Source organism: Syngnathus leptorhynchus, chromosome 6 (genome assembly GCF_054491065.1).
Source record: "Syngnathus leptorhynchus isolate UIUO chromosome 6, UIUO_Slep, whole genome shotgun sequence".
Classification (NCBI taxonomy): Eukaryota; Metazoa; Chordata; class Actinopteri; order Syngnathiformes; family Syngnathidae; genus Syngnathus; species Syngnathus leptorhynchus.
The window spans coordinates 12,427,253-12,452,759 of NC_141200.1; the positions used below are offsets into that span (position 1 = coordinate 12,427,253).

Consider the following 25,507-nt stretch of genomic DNA (forward strand, 5'->3'; position numbering starts at 1 on the left):
GGAGAAAATGGATGGATGGATTTTTTTTTTTTTAACCATATAGGTTTTTGTGTAAGTATTCTATACTTTTTTTTTCTTTTATTCAACAATAACCAGTGAATTCGTACTTTTAGGTTGACCAGAGTCCTTATGCACAGTGAGTTCCTCGTAAATTGCCACATCTGCCTTACCAACATCAACACCCTCCAAAGTGCTTTATTTTGAAAATATAGAGCGGAATATTGAGTGCGTTTATGTGTATCATCGCCAAGAGGAGGTGGTCTTGCTCGACAAACACCGACCAGAAAAACATCCGACGAGGAAAGTTCGCGAGGTCTAATGATAAACTTAAAACTTGACAATGTTCGCGAAGGACACTACCAAAAGCCAATTTTAGCCGAACCGTTGTTCTCACAGGTTTGAGGAGTTTTGAAGCTTTTACCTTGAAGATATTTTTTTGAGGGAAAAAAAAAGTTTGCGAGTTGAAAATGGAGAGGCCAGCTGAGTGATAGTGGGGTGAGGAGGCTGGATTTGGCAAATTTGGGAGTCCTGCCCTGTTGCTAGCATGCTAGTTAGCTCGTTCAGCTTCGTTATCCCTCTTCAGCACAAATAAGGTGAGAAATTAACTTTCATTTTTTCATGTGGCATCAACATTCTGTACAGATTCATGAACGGAAAACGTTAAACTGACCAATTCTATCAAAAATACAGAATCAAGGTTTTTGCTTGCGGTAAATTGAGCATCAGAAGGGCCCGCCCAACACAAACTTTTGGACGTACTTCTCAACAAAGTACACAAGACAACGATTGCAGATAATGTGGCCTCCACTTGTGGAATTAAATTCACACCAAAATGTAACTATTTTACGTGGTGGGTGAGAGGGGTGACATACATTTAAAACAAATGTCAAGAATTTTTTTTAGTATGAAAGTGGTTTCTTTACATTACAAGCAATCTGAACTTTAGTACATCACATACCGTTTGTTGCTAAATATCACAGAACTGATGGACTCGTGATGTTAACAGTATTATGTTCTACTTTACAGAATTCCCATCTTCACTCTGACAGCTTTTGCCTTGGAAAATAATGATACATTGTGACCTTAACCAATGGAGTAAATTAATGCATACTTTCAGTGGAGAAGCTTATCACAGTTTCTGCTTGTCCTAAAGGCAAATCAGCTCAAGTTTGATGTTTGATGTCCCAGGGCTTTCCACCCTTCTATTGCCAGTGGATTTTGTGCCCTAAGTAACCCATGCAATTTGATCATAAGTTTTCAAATTATTAGCTTGTCTGACATGAAGGTCAGGTCAAATCTTCAGGCACAATGGCTGATTTAAATTGTGACATGGAGTAATAACATCTGCTGGAGGGAGGAGACAGCCAACATGTTTGTGTTACTGCAGTAATGACATTTTGCATTAGTGGATGGATCGGATGCATACAAGATCAGTGACTGCTGATGCCAGCTGATCGGGACTCCAGCTCGATTCATGAACCCTCCGTCTGAGACGAGGCACAGCTTGGGCGACGTTGAGTCGGCTGATGCTGTAATGAAGCAGGGCTCCTGGTGGCCTACGTGGCTGGCTGGGCTGAGTCCCCGAGTTATGTGATGGGGTGCAGGAATACTAAGGTCCTCCCTGAGCCTCCAGGGGATGTTCAGTTGGACCTGGTCAAAAAGGTCAGTAAAATGCATTGTTTAAACTGCACCCTCTTGATAATTGATTAGGTACATCTGCACAACTAACAATAAACGGGTCCAACTTCTTGTTAATACTGTCAGAGAATTAGTCGTTAGTTTTATTCTGAGCAGGACAAAGTGGTTAGGAAAAGGAAGTCTGAGCTTCTCTGCTTAAGCTGCTGCCTCCACGACCAAATAAGTGGAAGAGAGTGGATAGATTTTATTCTACCCTACTATATTGCACTGAACTGAGAAGTTGCCCCAATCAATCTGAGATACAATTAAAATTACAGTTATCAGTATTTAATGCCACAAAGTGGGCTATGCAATAGCTTAGTTAGATTTGCTATTTTATCCATAATTATTGTTTCAAGAATACAATGTTATATGATTTAATTACATGGTGCCCTCCTAACGGTTTTAATTTGTAATTGCAACCATATTTATATCATTGTTACCACCAGCAGCAACAAGAGTGCTATTAGAATGAAGTTCATTATCACCATTGTCAACCTCGCTGAAATTCATTTGTGAGCAACAAGGGGAGATTAATAAATCATTGTTATGAACTCCCATTTTAATTGTCAGAGCCCGAAGCGGCTGTGACACTGTGATGATATTCAAACTGACATAAATGTCAACATTCAGGCTTTGATGATGAATTAATAAATGGTTATCCATTATAGCTTCCATCTAACACAGTTTCATAAAACAAACAAAAGAAGTGTCGACTCAGTGGCAACATGTAAATATAATTTACTTATCGGGGTCCTTACCGAAGTAATTCATGACTGAGATTTTTGCACGTTTGTTTAGCTCTTATGTTTAACATGGAACTGACTCTGTATTTTCATCCCAGGTGGATCCGCCCCGTCAAACAGACATCTACAAGCACTTCATTCGAGGAGATGGTACGGCGAACAAGGTTGATGAGGCCGGTGGTGGGGGAGGTGACAAGACAGGTTCCATTTCCCCACCGCTTCCTCAGGGACAAGCTTCCACTCCTGTTGCCTCCGCCCAAATCCCTAAAAACCCATCTGAGGTGTCAGACCCTCAGCGAAAAAAGGTGGCCAAATACCGAGCCAAGTTTGACCCACGGGTCACAGCCAAGTACGACATCAAAGCTTTGATAGGTCGAGGGAGTTTTAGCCGGGTTGTACGTGTGGAGCACAAAAGCACTCGGCAGCCGTACGCCATAAAGATGATTGAGACCCGGTACAGGGAGGGAAGGGAAGTTTGCGAGTCCGAGCTGTGCGTTCTTCGAAGGGTTCGCCACACCAATATAATCCAGCTAATGGAGGTCTTTGAGACGGCCGAGCGTGTTTACATGGTGATGGAGCTGGCCACCGGAGGGGAGCTGTTTGACCGCATCATTGCTCGCGGCTCTTTTACGGAGCGAGATGCCACCCGGGTGCTGCAGATGGTGCTGGACGGCGTCAAGTATCTCCACACTTTGGGGATCACGCACCGAGACCTGAAGCCCGAAAATCTGCTGTACTACCACCCTGGCGCCGACTCAAAAATCATCATCACTGACTTCGGTTTGGCCAACAGCAGGAAGAAGGGCGACGAGTGTTTGATGAAGACCACTTGCGGCACACCTGAGTACATTGCCCCCGAGATCCTGGTGAGGAAACCCTACACAAATGCCGTCGACATGTGGGCATTGGGGGTGATCTCATACATCCTGCTGAGTGGAACCATGCCCTTTGAAGATGACAACCGTATGAGGCTATATCGGCAGATCCTCAAGGGGAAGTACAGCTTTTCTGGAGAGGTGAGAATTATGTTATACTGTGCTTTATCAGACTAATGCAATAACATTAGAAAGTTACGACACACGTTACATGGATGTACATTAATGCAGTGAACATCCAAGATTGAAATCTAAATCTAGCTATCCATTTTCTGTGCTGCTTATTAGGGCTGGACAATTATGCAAGCATATATTCATCCTGATTATTTTTCGTAGATTGAAATCATGATTATTGAAATGATTATTCTTTGATTTCAAAATCATTATCTCTTTATCACTTTTATTTGATCAATTTAGATTATTTGTCCAGGCCTACCGCATCTCTTCACTAGAGTCGCGAGTCAACTAGAAGGGTCCCTTTGGCTAAGAGTCACCTTGAACTGGTCACCAGACAATCGCAGGCCACATATAGACAAACCCCCAGTCACACTCAAATTCAAATCACATCTATGAAGTGTTTAAAGTCTTCAATTAACCAAAGAAACTTGTTTTTGGAATTCGGGAGTAAGCCAGGCCACATGAAGAATATCCCCGTACAAGCACAGGGAGGTTAGAGCCTGGAATTGAACCTTCCAACCTGAGAACTCTGGGCGGATCTGCTCAACTTCTATGGCTCCACGTTTGTTTGTTGCCACAAACGCCACGTCTTCACAGCATATTTGTTCGGATTAGATGCGTTTTACTTGGGATTCATTGAAGGTAATCACGCGTTTCTTCTTTCCACAGCCGTGGCCCAGTGTGTCCAACCTTGCCAAAGACTTTGTGGAGCGGATTCTGACTGTGGATCCTAGCGCGCGGCTAAATGCCGGCCAGGCTCTCAAGCACCCTTGGATCGTCAGCATGGCTGCTGCCTCCTCCATGAAGAACCTACAACGCTGTATATCTCAGAACCTGCTGAAGCGGGCGTCATCTCGCTGCCACAGCACTAAGTCGGCCCAGTCCACACGCTCCAGTCGCTCGACCAAATCCAACAAAGCTCGTCGCGTTCGGGAAAAGGAGCTGCGTGAGTTGAACAGACGCTATCAGCAGCAGTACAATGGCTGACACCTAACTTATCGGGGACGCTGTTCAAAAGACATACTGAAGGTATTCCTGCCCCCTGAAAGAAACTCAGAAAAGGGGTCTTACAGCCTTTGAGAAAGTACCTGCTGCCAGCAAGACTGTATCAAAATTATAATCCCTGAATTTGGAAGGACAAACATTGCGTAGCATTTTTTTCTACGATGTTTTACCAAACCATTGTCATCTCTCAGTCCATCTGTTCATCCTTAAGCCCCCTATCCTACTTAACAGGATGGAGCACTCCTTTCCTTTTGTTCTGTCATTTCGTGTGTCTTGACATGTATTTATTTATTACTGTGGACAGTCTCCATTCAGTTGGTCACTGGAATAATGACCTTCCACGAGGATCTGTTGAACAGAGGTCTGGGTAATGAAGTTACTTAAGAGGAGGGTAAACATTCCCTCACACCCTCATGACTGATGACAATTGCTGTGAATTTATGTAGTATCCGTCTTGGAGAGTGGCCCTGGAGACTTGCAGAAACATCAAAAGGCCAACATCAAGACAGGTTTTGTCTTTAAGATTGTCTCATCTTGCCATATTTGCTCAGCACTAGTATTATTTTTTGACTCTCCAAAAGATTGTGAATCTGTGATTTCACCCTTTCCCCACAGTCCTGTTTCAAGTGCCTTATTTGTCATTTGTACTCCTTCCTGCTGCAGTAACTTTGAATTCTCAAGGTTATGAAGCCATTTAACTTGTGTCATGTCTAGTCACAGTAAGAATGAGACAAATCATGCAATTATAACCTGCCAGTTATAAATTTGCAACTTTGTTGCAAAAACAAGAAACTAAAGAAATGAAAGCAAAGACAAAGACTACATGGGGTTGGATTTAAGCTTATATTAAAAACTAAAAATACAGGGGATCCTCAGTTTACGACGTTGATCCGTTCCTACGCGGTGATGTAAACTGAATTTCAGTGTAAGTCAGAACAGTAATAAAATGAAATAGTATAGTAATAAAAAGAAAACAAGAGAGAGAGGACGCAACAGTCCAAAATGGCGTATACCATGTGTGGGTAACGCCGTTTTCCTCGGTCCACAGCCTCTCGTGGTGTATTCTTCCACTGCGCGTTACGAACCTTATGACGCCTTTATGACGTTCATGACGCAAAACCGCTTAGGTCGAAAAAAGGCTTCAAATATATGAGTCGTGTGTCGTAAACGCGAAACTACGCAACTCGAGACCGTCGTAAACCAAGGACCCCTGTATAGGTTTTGTAATTGTAAAACTGTAATTGTTGGATTTATTGCCAATTCACGAGTAAAGGCATTCCATTGTTTTTAATTTTTTTTGTTTGTCTTTGATGCCACAATGGCCTTCTTCTTAAATCTGGACAACTGTTGACATCTGCCCCTAAATTATGTTGTGTTGTATGTTAAAAGGTTTACCCAGTCTACTGCCTAGATAGGACATTACACTCTACTGGTAGCTAGTGCAAGTGAGGTATACGCCACCGAAAATGAATATTTAGGCCTGAGTGCATCTTTATATACTAATTCCAATCCAATATCATTATTTGTAGGTAAACTCAAGTAAAACCAGATTATTAAGAGACATTCATTGAAAAAGAAAAGAAAAAAAATCCAAAACTATTTTTATTCGTATGTAACACTTCCAAGGGCACCAGGGATACAACAATACTCCAACTCCTCTTTCTTTAAACAGAAATTATTATTACATGTGATTTTATGCTGAATAGAAAACAAATGAAAAGTAATATTTTATAATTCATCTGTTTGCTATATGTTTAAGTTTAATTGAATGTCTGTAAATTTAATATTAAACCTAGAAAGCTGTTCCATTTGACAGAAATTATTTGAACACATAATTTTTTTACTGTTAAACTTTAATATGATTTAATGTGTAGTCTGACATGTTTCCCAAATGAGACATTTCATGCTGGTATTTTGTTTATTTTCGCAAAGCACTTCGTTGGAGAAAGTTAACTGATTTTTGTACAAGCAGTTTCATTCCTTGATGTCTGTATCAGTATTTTTTAATGACTTGCTACAATTTCATCAATGAAAATGTTGCTGTGATCTACAAAGAATTAGAAAGGCTGTTGTGATTTTTTTTTTTTTTAACATACTGGAATTTAGCTGAGCCATTTTAGCTGACCTCAGTATTTCTGTAAATCTTTGGTTCCTTGCGTTTCCAATCATTCTCTTTCTATTGCTGTTATTTGCATTTTTTCCTATACACACCAAGTTGTGCTATCCTGTGAAATCCATTCTGAATCATTTTGCCTTCTTGTCTCTATAATACAGTAATTGAGGTCATCATAGGTACTGATATCAATACACTTGGTGGACATATAGGCAGCTTGTTGATGCCTCATTTTGCAGGTACTGCACCTCATGATGGAAGAACTCCTTCACAAAACATGCCCATCAGGTCTTACAAGATTGATTTCTCACAGAATATAACAATTCACAACTAGAAATCATTTGAAGTTCTTGAGTTGGTTATCTACATTGAGTACATGACAACATGTATGCTGTTTGAATAAATAAATTCGTTAGTCTTGTAAAAATGTCAACACAATAGTACTTTTTTTGATGTTGTCATTGTGAGTTGGTGTAAATGACAATGCCATAAATGAAGTAGACAGCACCTACCGATTTCTTTTTATATGATGTATAAATAAGCGATAAAATGTTGATTCTTCTACCATTATGTTTTCTTTGTCTTTCAGTGGTGTTTTAATTCAAAAAACAACTTGACATGAGTTGTTGCTTTATACTTAAAAAAAATATATAGAAACTATTATTATTCCTAGGTACACCTTTATTTTGATCGCTAGAAAATCACGCGTTAACGGGATATTAATTGCTTGTGTTTCCAAATACAAAGTGTCTTTAAATTAACACTCGAACTTTTACACTGTGAAACAGCGCCCACTATGGATCAACATGCCGAAATGACCGTCACTGGAGATGCTAGGGTTGCCAGATCCGTTGCAATAACAGGATATAGTGACGGTCCCACAGTACCAACCGACACACAAATGACGCTTAAAATAAGAGAATTGTTCTTTTATATTATGTTAATAAGAAAATAATCTAGTGTATTATTATATCATGTCCCTACCAAAACATTGGAATGAGGGGAAAATGAATCAAATTTAAGCGTAAAAATCTGTCACGATCTGGCAGCCAATCCTGACGAGACGTCAGTCGTCTGTGGCTAAAGACAACAACTGCAGTTAGCTTTTGTCCTAGGAAAGCCAAACACGGAACCGAGACGGTAACTGTGCGTCACTTAAGGAAAGGTAAATAATACAACCCCAAATGGGACAAATGGGAGCTCCGATAGTTATCTCGGTGAGTAACATTGTCATCGCTTTATAAATTGTTTTCTGAAAAAGAGTACTAGGCTAGCTAGCATATGGTATACATGTGATAATCTGCTGGGTCAAAATTCCCTGCACACTTTTCTTTCAATTTAAAAATGTTGATCATCTCTTGACATATTTTACAGTGCACATGGTATTTTTAAACGTTTGCTTCATTTAGAAAGTGTTGCAATGTTTACACAGATGATGCAGATATATTTCCTGTTTGTTTTGATTCCTTGTTTTCCCGAGCAAACCAATTTTTTCTTTTTCCACTATACTCGAAACGATCTAACACTTCTTACACCGTAATGTTCATAAAATATCACATCTTTAATGTTCAAAGCGTGTCCGTGTATTTGGATTGCTTTGAAGAAAAACTAGCTTAAGTTTCTATAACACTATATCATTGGAAGTCATGCACTTCGGTCCACTTGAAACTATTTGTATCCCTTTTTGTTCCGACGTGTTTTGTACTGTACCAATAAATGTCATCATAATACTGTTGATCATCTATATCTACCAATCTTACCATTAAATCGTAGTTGACTTGAGTTTGATGCCATCTTTCTAACTTTGTTGTCAAGACAAGTGATTCCCAGCCCCTGGCATTGTCATTCTTTTCTGAAACCGCTGGCCTATTTTTACAGCCCTGCAATATTGTTATCTAGTCGTAGATCCTGCCCCGAGCAGGAACCAGTGAATCCAACTACCAACATTCCCGTTTCCCAGATGCAGATGTTGAGCTGCAAGTTTTAATTCCTGCATAACCAAGACTGTTGAGGAAGTAATTTTCAATGGAAAGAAAAAAACGATAAAAACCCCACAAATGCATTCCTGTTTGTTAACAAGTTCAAATACTATACTCAAGACCTGTTCTGTCACCATCATAAAACTCACTAGATAAATACCTGAAGAAGAAAAGTGATCAAATTGTTACCCAGGTCAACGGCTACGATTTAGTCGTATGAGATCACGCTTTCCTCCCAACTTGAATTGTGTTCAAACTCTGCCAAGGCATTTTAGCCTGTTCAACATGAGCTGCACTAATTTGTAAGATACACTCATTTCAATTAAAAGCCATTCATACAAGCATTACTAGACAAACCAAAACAATAGTATGAAGTCTACACACACCAAAAGGTGTGTTCTCAGTAGCGATAGTTGGGTGTATAACATTAGCTCGCAAATAGAAAAAACATTTATTTTAAGGCATACGTTTTTGTTTCAACCAATGCTTGCGGTCGACAGAACCGAGTTGATACACTCCAAGCCCAATTGCATGGTATAGACAATATATTACATTTTAGGTATGCATTTGCCCAAAGGTAGAGATTTGGACCCTACCTTTCAATCTAAGTAATGCATGTTGATTCCAGCATTATATTGCCTTCCATGCGCACCACTCAGCGTGACAAAAATGCCCAAATTGTACGCCCGCATCACCTCGCTGTTTTCCACTGTTCCAATTGGGGGATTCTTGTTACACACAATTTTGTAAAACCTCTGCTACGTACTAGATGCATGTGGATAGCTAATGCACTAATCATGGCCTTAACGACAGTGCAAAACTTTTTTGAAGTAGAATGATCAGACGGGAAGCCGTGCTAACTGCTAAGGTAATGAATGATACACAGTTGCAAAACACAGAAACAGTGACTTTTTTGGGTTCTTTTATCACAAACAATTTAATGTACTTCCGCCTTCATCAGACACTCTGATGAAGGCGGAAGTACATGCCGAAACATGTCAGGTAATGTAACCTAAAATTAAATTGTTTGTGATAAAAGAACCAAAAAAAGTGATTGACAAGGGAAACAATGAACTTAGTACAACTATACAGAAACAGTGCTTGTCACACAGGTCTGGCTGGAACCGCATTACAGAAGAGAACAACTCACAGCTGAAACGAGTGGGCGGCTTAAAGGAATAGTGCTGTAAAATAATAAACATTTTGACCTTAATTGACCTAAATAACCTTTATTAGCTCCACGTTGGATGAATTTGCATTGTTTTAGCAGCAATAGTAGAGATAGGAAATTGAAAAATTGCATGCCAAAGAAGACATTTGTACAAGAGGTACATTTCACAAATTAAAAACTTCAAACATTGTCTTTTCATCAACTATCCAATCGAATTTCTCAGCAACGTTGTATATTTTGATTGTTAACCTAACTCTGACTCATATTGAATAGATTGCTTTACTACACTTAAATCAGTAAAGGCTAACGAACCCATGGGCACAGACTTTTGAATGACTAAAATCCAGTTGTACTGTTTTCAAAATATCAGCAGTATTATTTTTTGTTTGTACTAGGAAGGGCTTTATATATTTACACATCTTGACCCTTGATACACTGTTTTACATGCTTATAATATGCTTCTAGTCAGGCAACTAAAAAGGAGTATTTGCTGCATTACTCTGGAACATATTCCCAATTAGACACCTAATCAAGCTAAAAAGCACATTTGTATAGCAATACGTGACGAGAAATTGCAAGGAATGTTGCCCTTCATGACTGTGGGCCTGACTTGCAGTTAGTGTAGCTCTTGGCAGCCAGTGTGCAAGCATGTATGGGGGCTTTGTGTCTAGGTGGGTGTGTCTAAATGTGCAACATTGTTTTCTTTGGCGTGTATTTGTGAACTAACGGGACTGTCGCTGGTGTTGTTCAGAGGGGAATACAGCTAAAGCTTGATTTTTTTTTTTTTACGCGGACTTTGGGGTCCATAATTTGGGAATTGCGTTGACAAACTACATTATCTTTTTCAATTCCGTAACTAGTATATAGTCTAACCTTATCAACAAACGGGTGATCCACAAAGTCAGAGAGAACATCAATCTTTTTCAGGATGGCAAGTCATTTTGATCTGAATTGGATGGAAGAGAGAATAAAGCAGCCACTTATCCTACTATTAATCAAAAGATGAAAAATGGAGCTTCAGCTGCAGTTTTTTAGTGTCCCAGAAGGTTGCTTTTGGTTTTGCCCAAGGATAAGGTTTTTGTCTGTTGTAGTTGGTTTAATTAAAAGGGACCATTGATTGGGCTGGACATGGACACTTATACCCTTGAAAGTGCTGGGTTAAAATTGGACTGACCCAGGAAGTTTGGTCAATTTGAATATGCTGGGTCTGTTGTTTTCTTGGGACTGGTTTGTACGCACTGTCACGTGAAGAACAAAATTTAGACCCAGAAGCAGACATGACATGGAACTAGAAAAGTTAGCAGTTTTTATGGACAAAAATAAAAAGTAACATCAGAGAGCAGGGCTGAATGCAGAAGACATGGAAGAAAACTAGACCGACTTAAAGAAAACTAGACGCACTGACAATTTGCATTTATTCAGAATAAAAATCTGATTGTAATAAAAATGCTTCATGTACACATTGAGAGTATTCCGATCGGATCAAGACCATTCTGATCCAAATTTTATTCCAAATAAGAGGGGTGGTTAATGTTGATTATCCGTTCGGGATGCATTAAAACACTTATTAAACACTTTTTGGAACAAACCGCCTTTACCCTGCATGTCTGTGACCTCAGTATACGGATTTGTTATTACCGGAAGCTGCCGGTTCTCTCGGTTCATCATAGGATGCAGAAGAGCATACAGCTGGCTCCGTGTCTCAAAGATAAATACCAGCAAATACAAAAATGGAGAAGCTCATCCAGCTGGCTTAGTGTCTTAAAGATGAACACCAGCAAATACAAAGGTGGAGGATAAATTGCAGCTTCATGAGTTCCCTATGTTGTATGTTTAAATTATCCAGATATAATCAATGTTGACATCGTGTTTCAATATTTTATTTGATAAATACATGAACATATACTGACATAATCATTCATAAGAAATAATAGTATGTTAATAGCATTCTCTATTTTCCAATGCATTGGATTTTGGCCGTACTTCACATTATCTTGATTTTTGTTTTTTCATTTTTCTCCAGGTTTAAATAAAGGACAGAGTTGATAAATGTCAACTCTATCTTCATCGCTTCTTCCACCATCTTCCTGTTCTTCCAGCTTTTCGAACACATCCCCTCCTTTCTCAGCATGGCAGCTGTGTTCCCACTCTGGCGGTGTCACTGAACTCCACCTTAGCCTAGCACCATGGAGAGAAAACGCAGAAAGAAATTATTTTAGCTGCTCGGAACGCTTTCATGATGGACTCACTTATGGAACTGTGGACCAGATATGCAATTTCATTCCCCTGACCTTAAAACAGGTTTTAACTGCTCAAAACTAAAAACTGCAATAGAGTTTTATAGGGATAACACATAATTTGTGCAGTTCCACCACGCAAAATGCTCCTACTGCCAGTGTGGATTGCCATGCTTGCAGGCTTTCTGCCTGTAGTGGGGATGGAGCCAATGACCGAGGCAAAATCTGGCCCTGGTCAAAGCCCTTACTTGGAGTCTCCCAACTCTAACTGCTCTCATCTCACTCTCAAACTAGAATTCTCTTCCAAGGTGGTGGAGCATGGTAAGAAACAATTGTTATTCTCAAGCATTCTAAGGCATGGTTGATATGAAAATGATTCAATTAATTTCCTGTTGGTTGTTCATTTTGATGTGTACTGCATTTTGAAGGAGATGATGTGCTTAATATTCTTCCTTGAAATATGAATTTAAGAGCACCACATTGGATATGTTTCCTAAAACAACCTTTCCACACTTTGCATCTAGAGTACATTGTGGCATTCACGGGGTATTTCTCGGCCAAAGCACGCAGCCTGTACATAAGCAGTGCCCTACGGAACGCAAGGGATGGAGCATTGGAGTGGCACATTGTCCCCAGGGAGAACCCAGCTTCTGACTTCCCCAGTGACTTTGATCTGGTCCACATCCGACAAGCTTCACCCAGTAGTCTGCTGACCTTAGAAGACCACCCTTACATCAAGAGAGTCACCCCACAACGCAAAGTCTTCCGTTCGCTCAAATACATTCCTTGTAAGTGTGACTTATACTGTGCAAATGGTTGAAAAATATTCATTTAAAAAGATTGGATAAATGTAGCATGCATAGTGCATTTCTGAAAACATGCCAGATGTTGACCTGCTACACAATCCCTGTTTATTCAAGGAAAGGATGCAATTTCCCAAAAGTGTTAAAATAGGACCAAACACACGTCAAGTCTGAGTGTGTTGATTTTTGGATAGTGAATGTGTGTCTTAATATGTTTGTGTTTGGGGGTGGCAGAGAATGTCTGTGTTTGCTCACTCACAGAAGGAGAAAGTGAGTTAGTGTGGTGGGGCTTGTCTGAACAGTGGGGTACCCCTTGTGCCTGACATTGGAGAAAATACAGGAGTGTGGGCTGCAATACATACAATATTTTACTTTTTGTTTTTTATTAGTTGTAAACTGTAGATAATTATTTTGACATCTGCAACATAAAGTACAGAATTCAATTGGATAATACTCGGAAGAAATGTACTAATTGACAGTTAGACTGTGACTATGTGGAATTTTTTTTGTCATTTAATGTAAAACAACAAATACTACTAAGACAAAAGACCATACTAGTTGGAAAAAGGAATCAATATGCTTCTTTGCCTGTTTTTGCTTATTCTGTTTTTGCTATTCTTTGAGACAAGATTACTTCCAAAGACACAAAGATACTGTATGAGTGGTTAAGACGAATTATTAAAGTACTATTAACTTAAATATTTCTGGTGCCTTCCACCACGCTACTGTGAGATAGAGGAAACAAGATGACTTGCTCAAATGCTCATCTGTAATGAGAAATCTGAACAATGAAAATATAATACCGCTGCAGAATTAAAACAATTGTAATGATTCACAATGAGGACTGAATTATTGGCAAAAAAAATTCATTTTGTTTCACCAGCACCAGAAACAGCTGCATCTTGTAACACCACTGACAAAATGCAAAAATGGCAGTCATGGCAATCATCCCGGCCTTTTCGAAGGACCAGTCTGTCACTGGCCTCGGGTTTTTGGCATTCAACTGGGCGCCACTCCAGTCGGCGCCTTCTACGAGCCATCCCCCGCCATGTAGCCCAGATCCTGCAGGCAGATGTACTCTGGCAGATGGGACACACTGGTAAGACTGAACTGTTTGGAATTAGGAGAAAAGTGACTGACATGTGAAGCTTCCAAATTTAAGGTGTTGATATTATCATTGTCTGTGTGTGGCCGTGTAGGTGCTGGCGTGAAGGTGGCGGTGTTTGATACCGGTCTAAGTGAAAAACACCCACATTTTAAGAATGTCAAGGAAAGGACCAACTGGACCAATGAGAAGACACTGGATGATGGTGAACATTCCAAAATTTGATGCTGATGTTAATGATAAAAACATCCTAATGTGTCATGAGTGTCAATGTAATTTCATCGTAGTGCATTAGGAGTCTATATAATGTAACGACTTGGAAGAAAAATTGTTAAATCAGGCTTTTGGTTTTTTTCCTTCCCCATTTTCTCCAGGATTGGGTCATGGCACTTTTGTAGCTGGGGTGATAGCAAGTATGAGAGAGTGCCAGGGCTTTGCTCCTGACTCAGAGCTGCACATCTTCAGAGTGTTCACAAACAACCAGGTAAAAACCTTATAGTATTATACCGCGGCCAAATGGCTCCTTCCGCACAGTTCTGATTTCATGGGTTCTAATCAGGGGCCCGACCTTCCTGTGCGGAATTGGCATGTTCTTCTTGTGCTTGTGCAAGTTTTCTTTGGGTTGTCCAGTCTGCTTTCACGTCCCAAAGTATAATTATTTGGGTAATTGACAATGAGATATTGGTCGTAGGTGTGAATATAAATGCAAATAGTTATTTGTCTGCATGGGCCCAAAGTCAGCTGGGATAGGCAATGTTAAACTTAAATGCGTCAAATTATTCCATAGTGATCCCTTGTTTTTCACGGGAGATGCGTTCCAGAACCCCCGGGAAAAAAAGAAAATCCGCAATAGAAATTCTATATGCATTATTTAGAAATGTAAACATAATTGTATTGAAATTCCCAACACGTTGTGTTTCCTATTGGCAGCTAGAGGGCATGGATGTATTGCAAGTCAATTAGAAGAGTGCAATATAGTATGTAATGAAACATAAATGAGTCACGATTGCGCATGAATCTCCATTGTGGTCCAGTACACAACATGAACGTTTTTTTAAACCCTTCCCAATACTATTACTCTACGTAAACCTTCCCCATTCCCTTATTATCCATTCCTACACTGTTTTGTGCATGTATTGTACCTTGACAGTAATTAAAAGAACAAACGCGTGATACTGTCACTTTTCCCGACTCCTTCTGCACTGTTGGTGCTTCTTACATGGCGTGTGGCCGGCGGCCACCTCCTGCGCTTGAACTTAGTCACATCCGCATTGACACACATTGCTCAGAGGAACGCCCGCGTTATTAGTGTGTATTTAAACATCGTTCTCCCGTCACCTATAAACCTGCGCAGTAGCGCATTCGCAAAAGGTGAAGCACGAAGTGGCGAGGGATCACTGTATATCTGCGCATTCCATTGTAATGATAATTAACCATGCAATATACAGGGATGAGCCTTATAATAATAATAATAAATCGGACATATATGGACAAAGTTTTAAAATGGGCCATTTATTAACGCAATTCCCAAATTCTGAACCCCAGTCCTTGTAAAATCGAGATTTAGGTGTACTTATTTATTCCCCCTTGTATCTTTTTATCATGCAGGTGTCATACACATCATGGTTTCTGGATGCCTTCAACTATGCCATCCTGAAAAAGATTGATGTTCTCAACCTCAGTATTGGAGGCCCTGACTTCATGGATCACCCGTTTGTTGATAAGGTCAGACACAATATAGAAGTTATTGAAAAACAGGTAATCTATCATAATATACAAGTTGGAAGACACCCACCTCTGAGTATGCCTTTATTCCTCAATGACAGGAGGTTAACATGTTTCAGAATCATTTCAACAAATGTATTTATAGAAACACATTATGGTTATGCAATTACAATATAAGCAAATAGAACCCTGTTTTGTCTGTGTAGATTCTCACTCTAGAGTGAATAAAAGAAAACTATTCTGACAACCCCCCCCCTCCATTCCTATTCACCTCATTTTTTTTCTTCTTTTCTTTGTTCATTTTCAAATACATTTTTCTTTAATATTTTTTTCATTTAGATTTTTTTTCCAACACCTTTTTTTCTTCACTTTTATTTAGTGTTTAATTTCACGCACAAATCATTTTATGAGCAAACACTTCTTGAGAGTGATTTAACCGCTTAAATATACTAGCTGACAACATTGTGGATTGAACGAGAGCGCTGTAGAATAAAAAAAATAAAAAATAAATTGTGTATTTGCTAAGAAGGTGATGGAAACAAGAATTTTTGCGACTGTACAGGAGAAAAGTGCCGGAATATTTTCATGACTCAGTCACAGAGTTTTGGGCTGAATGCTGCAATTACTGTCTGTAATTTCAGTTTTTCTTCTCTATTTGTTTTACAGGTATGGGAGCTCACTGCCAATAGAGTGATTATGGTCTCTGCAATTGGCAATGACGGACCTCTATATGGGTATGCTAGTCCCTATATTGAAGAAATCACGATTTATACATATATTCTTCTTTGTGACAGGGGTTCGCATTGGCCTGGGGAGTTAAGTTCAGCATTCGCTTTAAAGATATCTGGCACGTCTAGTGTTGTCAATGGGTATAATGTCTAGACTCCGAATGGAAGCTGACCCCCACTTTTTCAGTTTATTTTAATGCAAAATACACCGTCTTATATTCGGGCCAATATGGCATTTATGGCCCGCCTGCACTGTCAAACTGAATAAAAAAAAATAATGAAACTGTAATTCCTCCTATTACCAATGACATGTAAATAACATGGACATCTTTTGTTAGAACTCTCAACAATCCAGCAGACCAGATGGATGTAATTGGAGTAGGGGGCATAGACTTTGAAGACAACATTGCAAGGTTTTCATCCAGAGGCATGACTACCTGGGTGAGTGTCTGCAGGAGCACTGGTATTTCCATATACTATATATTATAAGTCATCTACGTATATATAGTCTATATATTTTAAGTCATATGATGGGAATTTAAGTGTCACGCAATAAGGTTAGTTCAGAATTCCACTTTGATCAGGAGTTTAGCCTTTTTTTTTTTTTTTCTTTCAAATTGAGAAAGTCATTCTCCAAATAGACTGCAGCAGCAATAATTTGGATGAAGGTGCTTTTAGTTGTCCGTCCATTTTCTTATTTGTCTTGGTCTTGTTATTATTCAATATCTATCCACTGTGTTGCATAAAGAGAAAATGCTTTGATTCTGTAATTTACAATACTTTGGGGGAAACGGCATGTGTAACAAGGGCAGCAAGTCTCACAACCTTGTGTGTTATATCTTCCTCACGCTCACTCTGTGCAGGAGCTGCCAGGGGGTTACGGCAGGGTGAAGCCCGATATTGTCACCTACGGTTCTGGTGTTCGGGGGTCGGGCATGAAGGAAGGATGCCGATCACTGTCTGGCACCAGTGTCGCTTCTCCTGTGGTGGCTGGAGCTGTTACACTTCTGGCGAGGTGAATATCAAAAACTACCTTTCATTCAAGGTTTTCTTTTTGTGCTTATTTTGATCTGTGCTCATTTAGAAAGTGTTTATGATGTGCATTATCATTGACGTAGCTCATAGAATTCTTCATTAAATTTGCAGCCCATCTTTTACAGGTTCAGTAAAAATTTGAAAGGGTGGTTGTTCCAATAAAATGTATTGGTTAAATGGCATTCTCAGTGTTTGCAATAAACACTGAAATGCAGAGAAAAATAGTGCCACTGATGCAGTACAAATATGTTAATAACAAGTATCCAAAATACATTGTGAAAGTTGTTTATTTTTTGTTGTTGTATGTAATGATAATTATTATGTGGGGTACCTTTCATGTCACTCACATTGCATAAAAATGAAGAATAAATAGTGTACAACACAAGAACCAAAATGATTCAAATAAACAAATGAAACAAAAGAATCATTCAATCAAGAGTAACTCTAACCAAACTAATTATAAGGAAGAAACGGGATTTAGCATGGTGTGTTTTGAGTATTGATTTGAATGTGGTGAGGAAGTCAACATTTTTTATGTGACTTAGGAGAGCGTTTCCAAAGTGTGGCCTTATAAGCGGCTGCTAGCTCTCGATGGCGTAGTAATCAGAATAGAATGAAGATGACCTGAGAGAATGTTACTGTGGAGGAAGTTAATGAGATACAGAGGGGCAAAGTTCTTGAGTGATTTTAATGTGAGAAGCAGGACATTACCAGCAAATATGATGTGGTGTGTAATGGGCAGTAAAGTTGGTGTAAACTTAGAGAGACGGACATGTGTAATGTGATTTCTGTGGCGAGATCTTGTGGGAATGCAAAGTTTTGAACCAGTTTTACTCTACATATTGATTTGTTTGTGAAACCCATGAGAAACGAGTTGCAGTAATGAGCTGCTGTGCAGTGTCGCATGGAGACTATGGGGATTAACACTTTCTTTTAAGAAGCAGCTTTTTCATGCTAGGTTTTTTTTATTACTGTTTTGAAATGCCTGGAATCTGACACCAATGTAGTCATACAATATGTACCTATCCTCTGTTCTTTAGCACTGTGCTGAATCGAGAGTTGGTGAACCCAGCCTCTATGAAACAGGCTCTGATCGCCTCAGCCCGCAGGCTGCCGGGAGTCAACATGTTCGAGCAGGGTCATGGGAAACTGGACCTGATCAGAGCTTACCAGATCCTCAACAGCTACCAACCTCAGGCCAGGTAACAGCCGTCGCATTAAGTGACCAACAGAAAAGGCCTGAATTGAGTGTCTGGATAAAAAATGTTGTGGTGTTTACTGTTTTACTAAAATCTAATGTATAGTAAAATGCATCAGAAGATTGTTTTCCCACTCATGCTTGTGAGGAATCATAATCATACTAGTCATCCTTTTAAAGGACTTGTATCATGCAAAATAATTGTTTAATCATTCCTCACTAAAAACACCCTACAAACTGGTGTTTTCATCCATTCATCTCTCTTGGAACATTCCTGCTTGTTCATCCTCTCGAAGCGTCCCGCCTGATCCTCAAAACGTTTTAACTTTGTGACATTACAAAGTGAAGAGCCACCCCCTACATACTAAACATATGCCCAGTTTCTCAGAGCAGCTGTCTCCTAAAACTTGAGTTGATATTGGGCTGTTCCGATTTTGATGCATCAATAAATTATAAAATGTTTTCACGTACAGCCCACAATGTACTCAAGTACTAGTCATAACTGTTTACTAACTTTACTTTTGTGTTTCTTTTAATATTAGAAAAATACATTCAAAATCAGTCCATCAAAAATAATGTCTTTTCTGCTCTCAGTCTTTCTCCCAGCTACATTGACCTAACAGAGTGTCCATACATGTGGCCTTACTGCTCTCAGCCCATCTACTATGGAGGAATGCCCACCATTGTTAATGTCACTATTCTTAATGGGATGGGTGTCACAGGCAGAATTCTGGACAAGGTGAACACAAATCTAAAATCAGATATTTCATTGAAACTGTTCCTTTAATCTTGATGTCGAAAAATTACGTAAAGCTACTATGTGCTGCACCTGACCTGATTTTTCTTCACGATGTCTCTCATTCAGCCTATTTGGCAGCCTTACCTTCCTCAGAATGGGGATTATATTGATGTGGCCGTTTCATACTCGTCTGTGTTGTGGCCATGGGCTGGCTACCTGGCTGTCTCCATATCTGTTGCCAAGAAAGCTGCATCCTGGGAAGGGATCGCCCAAGGCCATATTATGGTGACGGTGGCATCCCCTGCAGAGAATGACGTGAGTTCGTGAACCCATTGTCTTGACACCCCTTGTCATTGTGGTCATTTGTACAAATGTGCATGCATTGTGAAGTTGTACTAATATCTATCCATCACGTGTCAGTCGGAGGTGGAAGGGGAACTGACTTCCACAGTGAAACTGCCCATTAAGGTGAAGATTGTCCAAACTCCTCCACGCAGTAAAAGAGTGTTGTGGGACCAGTACCACAATCTGCGTTACCCACCTGGCTACTTTCCACGTGATAACCTCCGAATGAAAAATGACCCACTTGACTGGTATGTGCATGTTAACTATCTAAATGTCCTCTACCTTTCACATCGGCAAATCTGATTTGAGTTTATATTAATTCTGAGACAACTCAATACCATGCTTTGTTTGGAATCAATTATTTCCCTAGGAATGGTGACCATATTCACACCAATTTTCGTGACATGTACCAGCACCTGAGAAGCATGGGGTACTTTGTTGAAGTGTTGGGCGCTCCTATCACCTGCTTTGATGCCAGCCAATATGGTAAGAATACAGCTTAACATCGTACCTATAATGATCATAACTTGGACACGCACCCCTTTATAAATACCAAGTTTTTGTGATTTAAAAAAAAAAAAGAAAGACAAAGATCTCAATATTTTTTCCATCTTTGTTAACTACGTATGACCCAACAACTCATTTGAAAAAAGAAACCCTGAATTTTACAAGAAGGAACATTTAAAATGTACAAAACCCTGGTTGCATAAATATACACACCCGTAGCAACTTTGGTTTTCATTAGGGCCAACAGTCTTTTGGGGCAAGTGTCCATAGATATTGTGGGATGGATGGATGGATGGACGGATGGACGGATGAAAAAAAACTGTCTGAAAACTTGTTTGGTCGCAGGAGAAAAAAAAAGGAAATTCCAGGGGTAGAGAACTAAATTTGTTCTGAATGTCAGTTATTTGCTTGCATGTAGACAAATATACAAAAGTGAAGGGGGAAATGTTGATTTAGAAAGTAAAAGGGTACATTTTATATATTATAATGATACTGTTTTATTTATATCTTCTCTATTTTAGCAACGATGTCACTTTCTAATCGGTTCCACTACATAATCACAATCATGGAGTCTGTTGATCCTCTGACTTTGGTGTTGAACACACTAGAAAGAATTTGTTATTAGTAGATATGTTGAAAACATTTTGACACAAAGTATGTTGCCCAAAACATTTGCTACAGCTTTAGAGAATTGTGAGAGACAAACATGTGGGCCCATTGTCTTTTTTTAACTAGGCACATTGCTGATGGTGGACAGCGAGGAGGAATATTTCCCTGAAGAGATCACCAAACTGAGGAGGGACATTGACAATGGGCTTTCACTCATTATTTTCAGCGACTGGTACAACACATCTGTCATGAGGAAGGTCAAATTCTATGACGAAAACACCAGGTAATCTCGATTTACTCTTAACTGCTGCCCCCAACTATAACCTGGTTGATATTGGAGTGAATCTACAGAAAATGCCTCCTTTCAACAATGAATTGTGACAGTTTACTGATCTAGACAGTATTAATCTTACACGATTAGCTGCGTTTTATAATCGATGCAAAATAGTTACCACATTGTTAGATTCCAAGGCTTAGGTTTCCTTGTTGCACCATTCCTCCAAAGCTTTTCTGGCATTGAAGGGATTACATACAGTTAGAAATAGAGTTTACAGCTTTGAAAGGATATGCTGACAAATCTAGTTTAACACTCAATGAGCTGTTTTCAAATTTTGTCCAAAAAAAACAAACTTACACAGTAAGCACAGGGGTCACCAAAAGTTTTCAAACAGAGATATTTTTGTGGTACTGATTAAACTAAATAATTATTTTGATTCACACTCTGAAGTAACAGATACTCAAATTAAAGTTAATTATGTCATTGGGCAACAATGTTTTACAATTTTTCAAATCAGAGATGGGAATAAGCTTTTCTAGATGTTTTTTTTTATGCACCGATTTTGAATCTCAAGTTTTTTTCTGAAGCACTGGTCCCCAGGCCACTCAATATCGGGTTGCATTGTGAAAGCGCTATACAAGTAAAGATGTATTATTGTATTATTGTATTGTATTGTATTGTATATCAATTTCAATTTCTTCTGGCTCTTTTTTAAAATATTTTTTTTATTTTTTGTCCTGACTTGCAGACAATGGTGGATGCCAGACACAGGCGGTGCTAATGTGCCGGCACTAAATGACCTGATTTCAGTATGGGGGATGGCTTTCAGTGATGGGCTGTACGAGGGCGACTTCACTCTAGCAGATCATGACAGTAATAAATATACACACATCTTTGTTTAGCTCTACTCAGCTCTACATCTATCCTGTTTTTTCATTCATAAAATCAAATGAATCTTATTGTCTCTTTTCCGGCAGTGTATTATGCCTCAGGCTGCAGCATAGCTCGTTTCCCTGAAGATGGAATAGTAATTGCCAAGAACTTAAAGGACCAAGGTATGTTCTTGCGTAGCTGTCATGTATTAACGAGGCTGCCTATCAGTGAAAATCCGATCTGTATGTTTTTTGTTTTCAAAGGTTTAGAGGTGTTACTGTATGTTTTTTGTTTTCAAAGGTTTAGAGGTGTTAAAGCAGGAGACTACAGTGGTGGAAAGCGTTCCCATCCTTGGGCTGTACCAAACTCCATCTGATGGGGGAGGACGTATTGCTCTGTACGGTGACTCAAACTGTTTAGATGACAGCCACAGACAAAAAGGTAACTTTGATCTGTTTTGTATTGTATCTTTTATTTGCATGTAACAAACTTTTCTGGCCCATAGTTAACTATTTTGTATGTTGTTTTCTCAGAGTGTTTCTGGCTGTTAGATGCTTTACTTCAGTACACATCCTACAGTATGACACCTCCCACCCTAAGTCACTCCCACAGTAGGATGCAACCACCCACCGGGACTGAGCACCCAATGCCACAGAGATTAGAGGGTAAGTCGTGGATATACTTCCATTTATCAATTTAATTTGGTTTTGTCTTTTTATAGACAAAAGACAATTACTTTAGCAACACATGAGGAAAAATCTGACTGATCATCAAGGTGGTTTCTTTCACTTTTTGACAGGTAATCATCTTTATCGCTATTCAAAAGTTCTGGAGGCTCATCTTGGAAACCCAAAGCCCCGCCCCCTACCAGCCTGTCCACATCTCTCTTGGGCTAAACCGCAGCCACTCAATGAGACAGCGCCTAGGTGGGATTGATTAGATTCCAGTGACGTTCATCGACACAGTAAAGTTAATTTAGTGCTCCGCAAGTTCTTTTGTGATGGATGGTCGATATTATGATAAGTCACAGCGTCCTTGTACCGTTGGATGCATGCTACCTTTTAATTAGGCAAATGTAAAGAATCCGTTGATGGACGGTCTTCATTCTGTACACTGCTAATTTTTAAGTATAGAGGTGGTTAGAGCTCAGAATGTGATGTTTTATTCGGTGTGTATTCTTCTCTTTGCTGCTAGTAACCTATGGAAACACCAGAAGCTTCTTTCTGTGGATCTGGACAAGGTGGCATTGCCAAATGTGAGGCCTTACCGTCCCCAAGTCCGACCTCTATCCCCTGGAGAGAGTGGGGCCTGGGACATCCCTGGCGGTGAGTAATGGTTCTTTTTTTTTTTTTTTTTTTTTGATAACTTGACTTTTAAACTGTCAGGACAAAGTGTTTCCAAAATACAAATTGTTACAAATCCTTCTTAGAAACCCTTTAATTGTAGTTTAAAAAGTAACGTGATCTCATCACCAACTGGAACAAGGCCCATCACTCCAGTAAACGTCCGAGATGGTACTGCAGTTAAACTTGTATCATGGTCACATTTGAAATTCAACACATTCACATCTGAAATCATCTTTCCCAATTGAAATGCCATTAATCCACGTCCAGTCCTTATTCTCTTGTTGTAGCCACATTGGCCACTGGTGGGTAGTATGATAGTCAAACAGAGGAGACTCTCAACTGAGCCAGTTAGTTGCAGTAATAGTCATTTTACTCAAAGCATAAAGCATACATGCCTGTAAGGATTGTCTGTCTATATGTGTTGTTGCCCCCTTTGTGTTCAGTTACACATTGCTTAAAGTTTTATAACACTGCCACATATGTAGATGCCATACGTTTCTTTTTTCATTTGTTCCCCTTTTTTGTGGGAACCAACCCCTATCTTTTGCCTCTACATAATTTAATTTATTTACTGCATGATACTAACATGCACCTTCCAGGATTAAAAAAAAAATAGGATGTTACTCTAATCTAAGAATGCATCCTGTGATACTGTGACATTTGACCTCCGATGTTCACAGGAATAATGCCTGGTCGTTACAACCAAGAAGTCGGCCAGACCATCCCAGTGTTTGCCTTCTTGGGAGCAATGGTTGTCCTGTCCTTTTTCGTGGTCCAGCTCACAAAGGCCAGGAGCAAACCCAAGCGCAGGAAACCCCGCATCAAACGGCCCACATACTTACAGCAGACAACAAGTGGTAAAAACCCCACAGTTTGACCAATTTGGACATGTGGTTGAGCAACGGGGTGTGCCTCCATATTGTGTACATTGCTTAAGGAACAATAACATTGAACGTGTGGAGCTCAACCCAAGTTCAATGGTGTCTTAAGGAAGATGTGTTCAACAATTGGAGCCTCGACTATAATTTGTATGTAACAAATGTCTTGATTGTGACAAAGTTTATTGTGCCGAATTTCCTTTCAAGCTGTGCGTGTTGTGGTGTCATGAACTCTTGCAACACACAGCTGGGTTCTCTTCTGAAAAGCCGTTTTAACCTTTTCAGCTCTGCTCAATATTATTTGACCAAAGTGTAATGTGTTTCTTTTTATATTTATTAAATTTGTTTAAATCGTCACATACTTACTCATACCAGCATACACAAACTGTTCCCAAAATAAGCATACACAAAAGAAGCACCTCATGCATAGCCTACATGAAAATGTTTCTGTACCTGTTTTTTGTTGTTGTTTATTACTTTCTTTTCCTGTTATTGAATTTGGGAAAATAATCTGTTTACATATTCTGTTGATCTCAGCAGTGAGATATGTTAAAATACTTCAAGTGAAAATAAAAAAGCATCATGAAACATACTCTGTATTTTGCGCCGAAGCAAGCACCCATTAATGGTGGTAGTGCTTGCTGTTGTCTTTTAGGACAATGAAACTCAACTCAACCTCCATGTCACATTACACGCATGCAACCTTTGTTTTCTTTGTGGGTACCTCATGCAAACACTTGTATTTGTATGAACTACTTGTTATTTAGCGTGAGAAATATCCCTCGCTTTCTGACATTTTTTCCATGTTTAATTTGGTGTGACCACATTGTCCATTGGGTGAGAAAACTGGAGCATGCACAAACTTCAATTCCCCAGCAGCACTTTGTGTACAAGTAAAATGAGCTGTTCCATTTTCTCTTTCTTCGGCAGATTATCTGTCTGAGGTTTGCAGGAGCAGCAATTATTGCAAATGGCGTATTATTTTTTTACCCCCCACCCCCCCCACTTAGACTTTCCGTGCAATTTTCACACAAAAATAGCTCACAGATATCTGAAAAAGATCTCCACCATTATTCCATTAAAACACACACCATGTAAAATGTAAAACAAATACAGTTCTCATAGTTTTTATATAATAAATGCTGAGTAAGGGTTTTGTTACCAGCAGGACTGAGGCTGCAATAAAGCAAAGGCCTTCTTGATATTCAATTTGGTGATTTTTCCACAAAATATTGTGAAGCATTGTTTAGCATTGAATTCTCACATGAAATAATATCTTGGATAATTATTGAGGTTACCAATGATGTATAATTTAGAAGAATTTTTATCTGTTTCTTGCAGCTGGCTGATAAGAATGTG

The 25,507-nt window shown here is 39.3% G+C and overlaps 2 protein-coding genes across 3 annotated transcripts; both read left to right on the plus strand.

The window, feature by feature from the left end:
* The first annotated feature begins 219 nt into the window (after positions 1-219).
* On the plus strand, positions 220-7,127 carry pskh1 (protein serine kinase H1). 2 transcript variants are annotated; one of them, XM_085914898.1, is made up of 4 exons: positions 220-593; positions 1,027-1,662; positions 2,522-3,439; positions 4,145-7,127. In XM_085914898.1, the coding sequence occupies exons 2-4, from the start codon at positions 1,594-1,596 to the stop codon at positions 4,460-4,462; spliced, it is 1,305 nt and encodes a 434-aa protein (XP_085771024.1). In that variant the 5' UTR covers positions 220-593; positions 1,027-1,593; the 3' UTR covers positions 4,463-7,127. The 2 variants fall into 2 exon arrangements, with proteins under 2 accessions (XP_085771024.1, XP_085771025.1); XM_085914899.1 differs by having other exon boundaries at positions 1,407-1,662.
* Positions 7,128-7,641: 514 nt separating this feature from the next.
* Positions 7,642-25,201, plus strand: mbtps1 (membrane-bound transcription factor peptidase, site 1). The gene is made up of 23 exons (XM_085914903.1): positions 7,642-7,810; positions 11,767-12,301; positions 12,505-12,768; positions 13,667-13,882; positions 13,983-14,093; positions 14,263-14,372; positions 15,497-15,613; positions 16,280-16,347; positions 16,680-16,782; positions 17,205-17,356; positions 18,417-18,578; positions 19,169-19,313; positions 19,440-19,628; positions 19,734-19,906; positions 20,029-20,144; positions 20,901-21,057; positions 21,800-21,924; positions 22,029-22,106; positions 22,225-22,365; positions 22,458-22,589; positions 22,724-22,850; positions 23,119-23,249; positions 23,951-25,201. Exons 2-23 carry the CDS (start codon positions 12,124-12,126, stop codon positions 24,145-24,147), a joined length of 3,192 nt encoding a protein of 1,063 aa, XP_085771029.1. The 5' UTR covers positions 7,642-7,810; positions 11,767-12,123; the 3' UTR covers positions 24,148-25,201.
* The last annotated feature ends 306 nt before the right edge of the window (positions 25,202-25,507 follow it).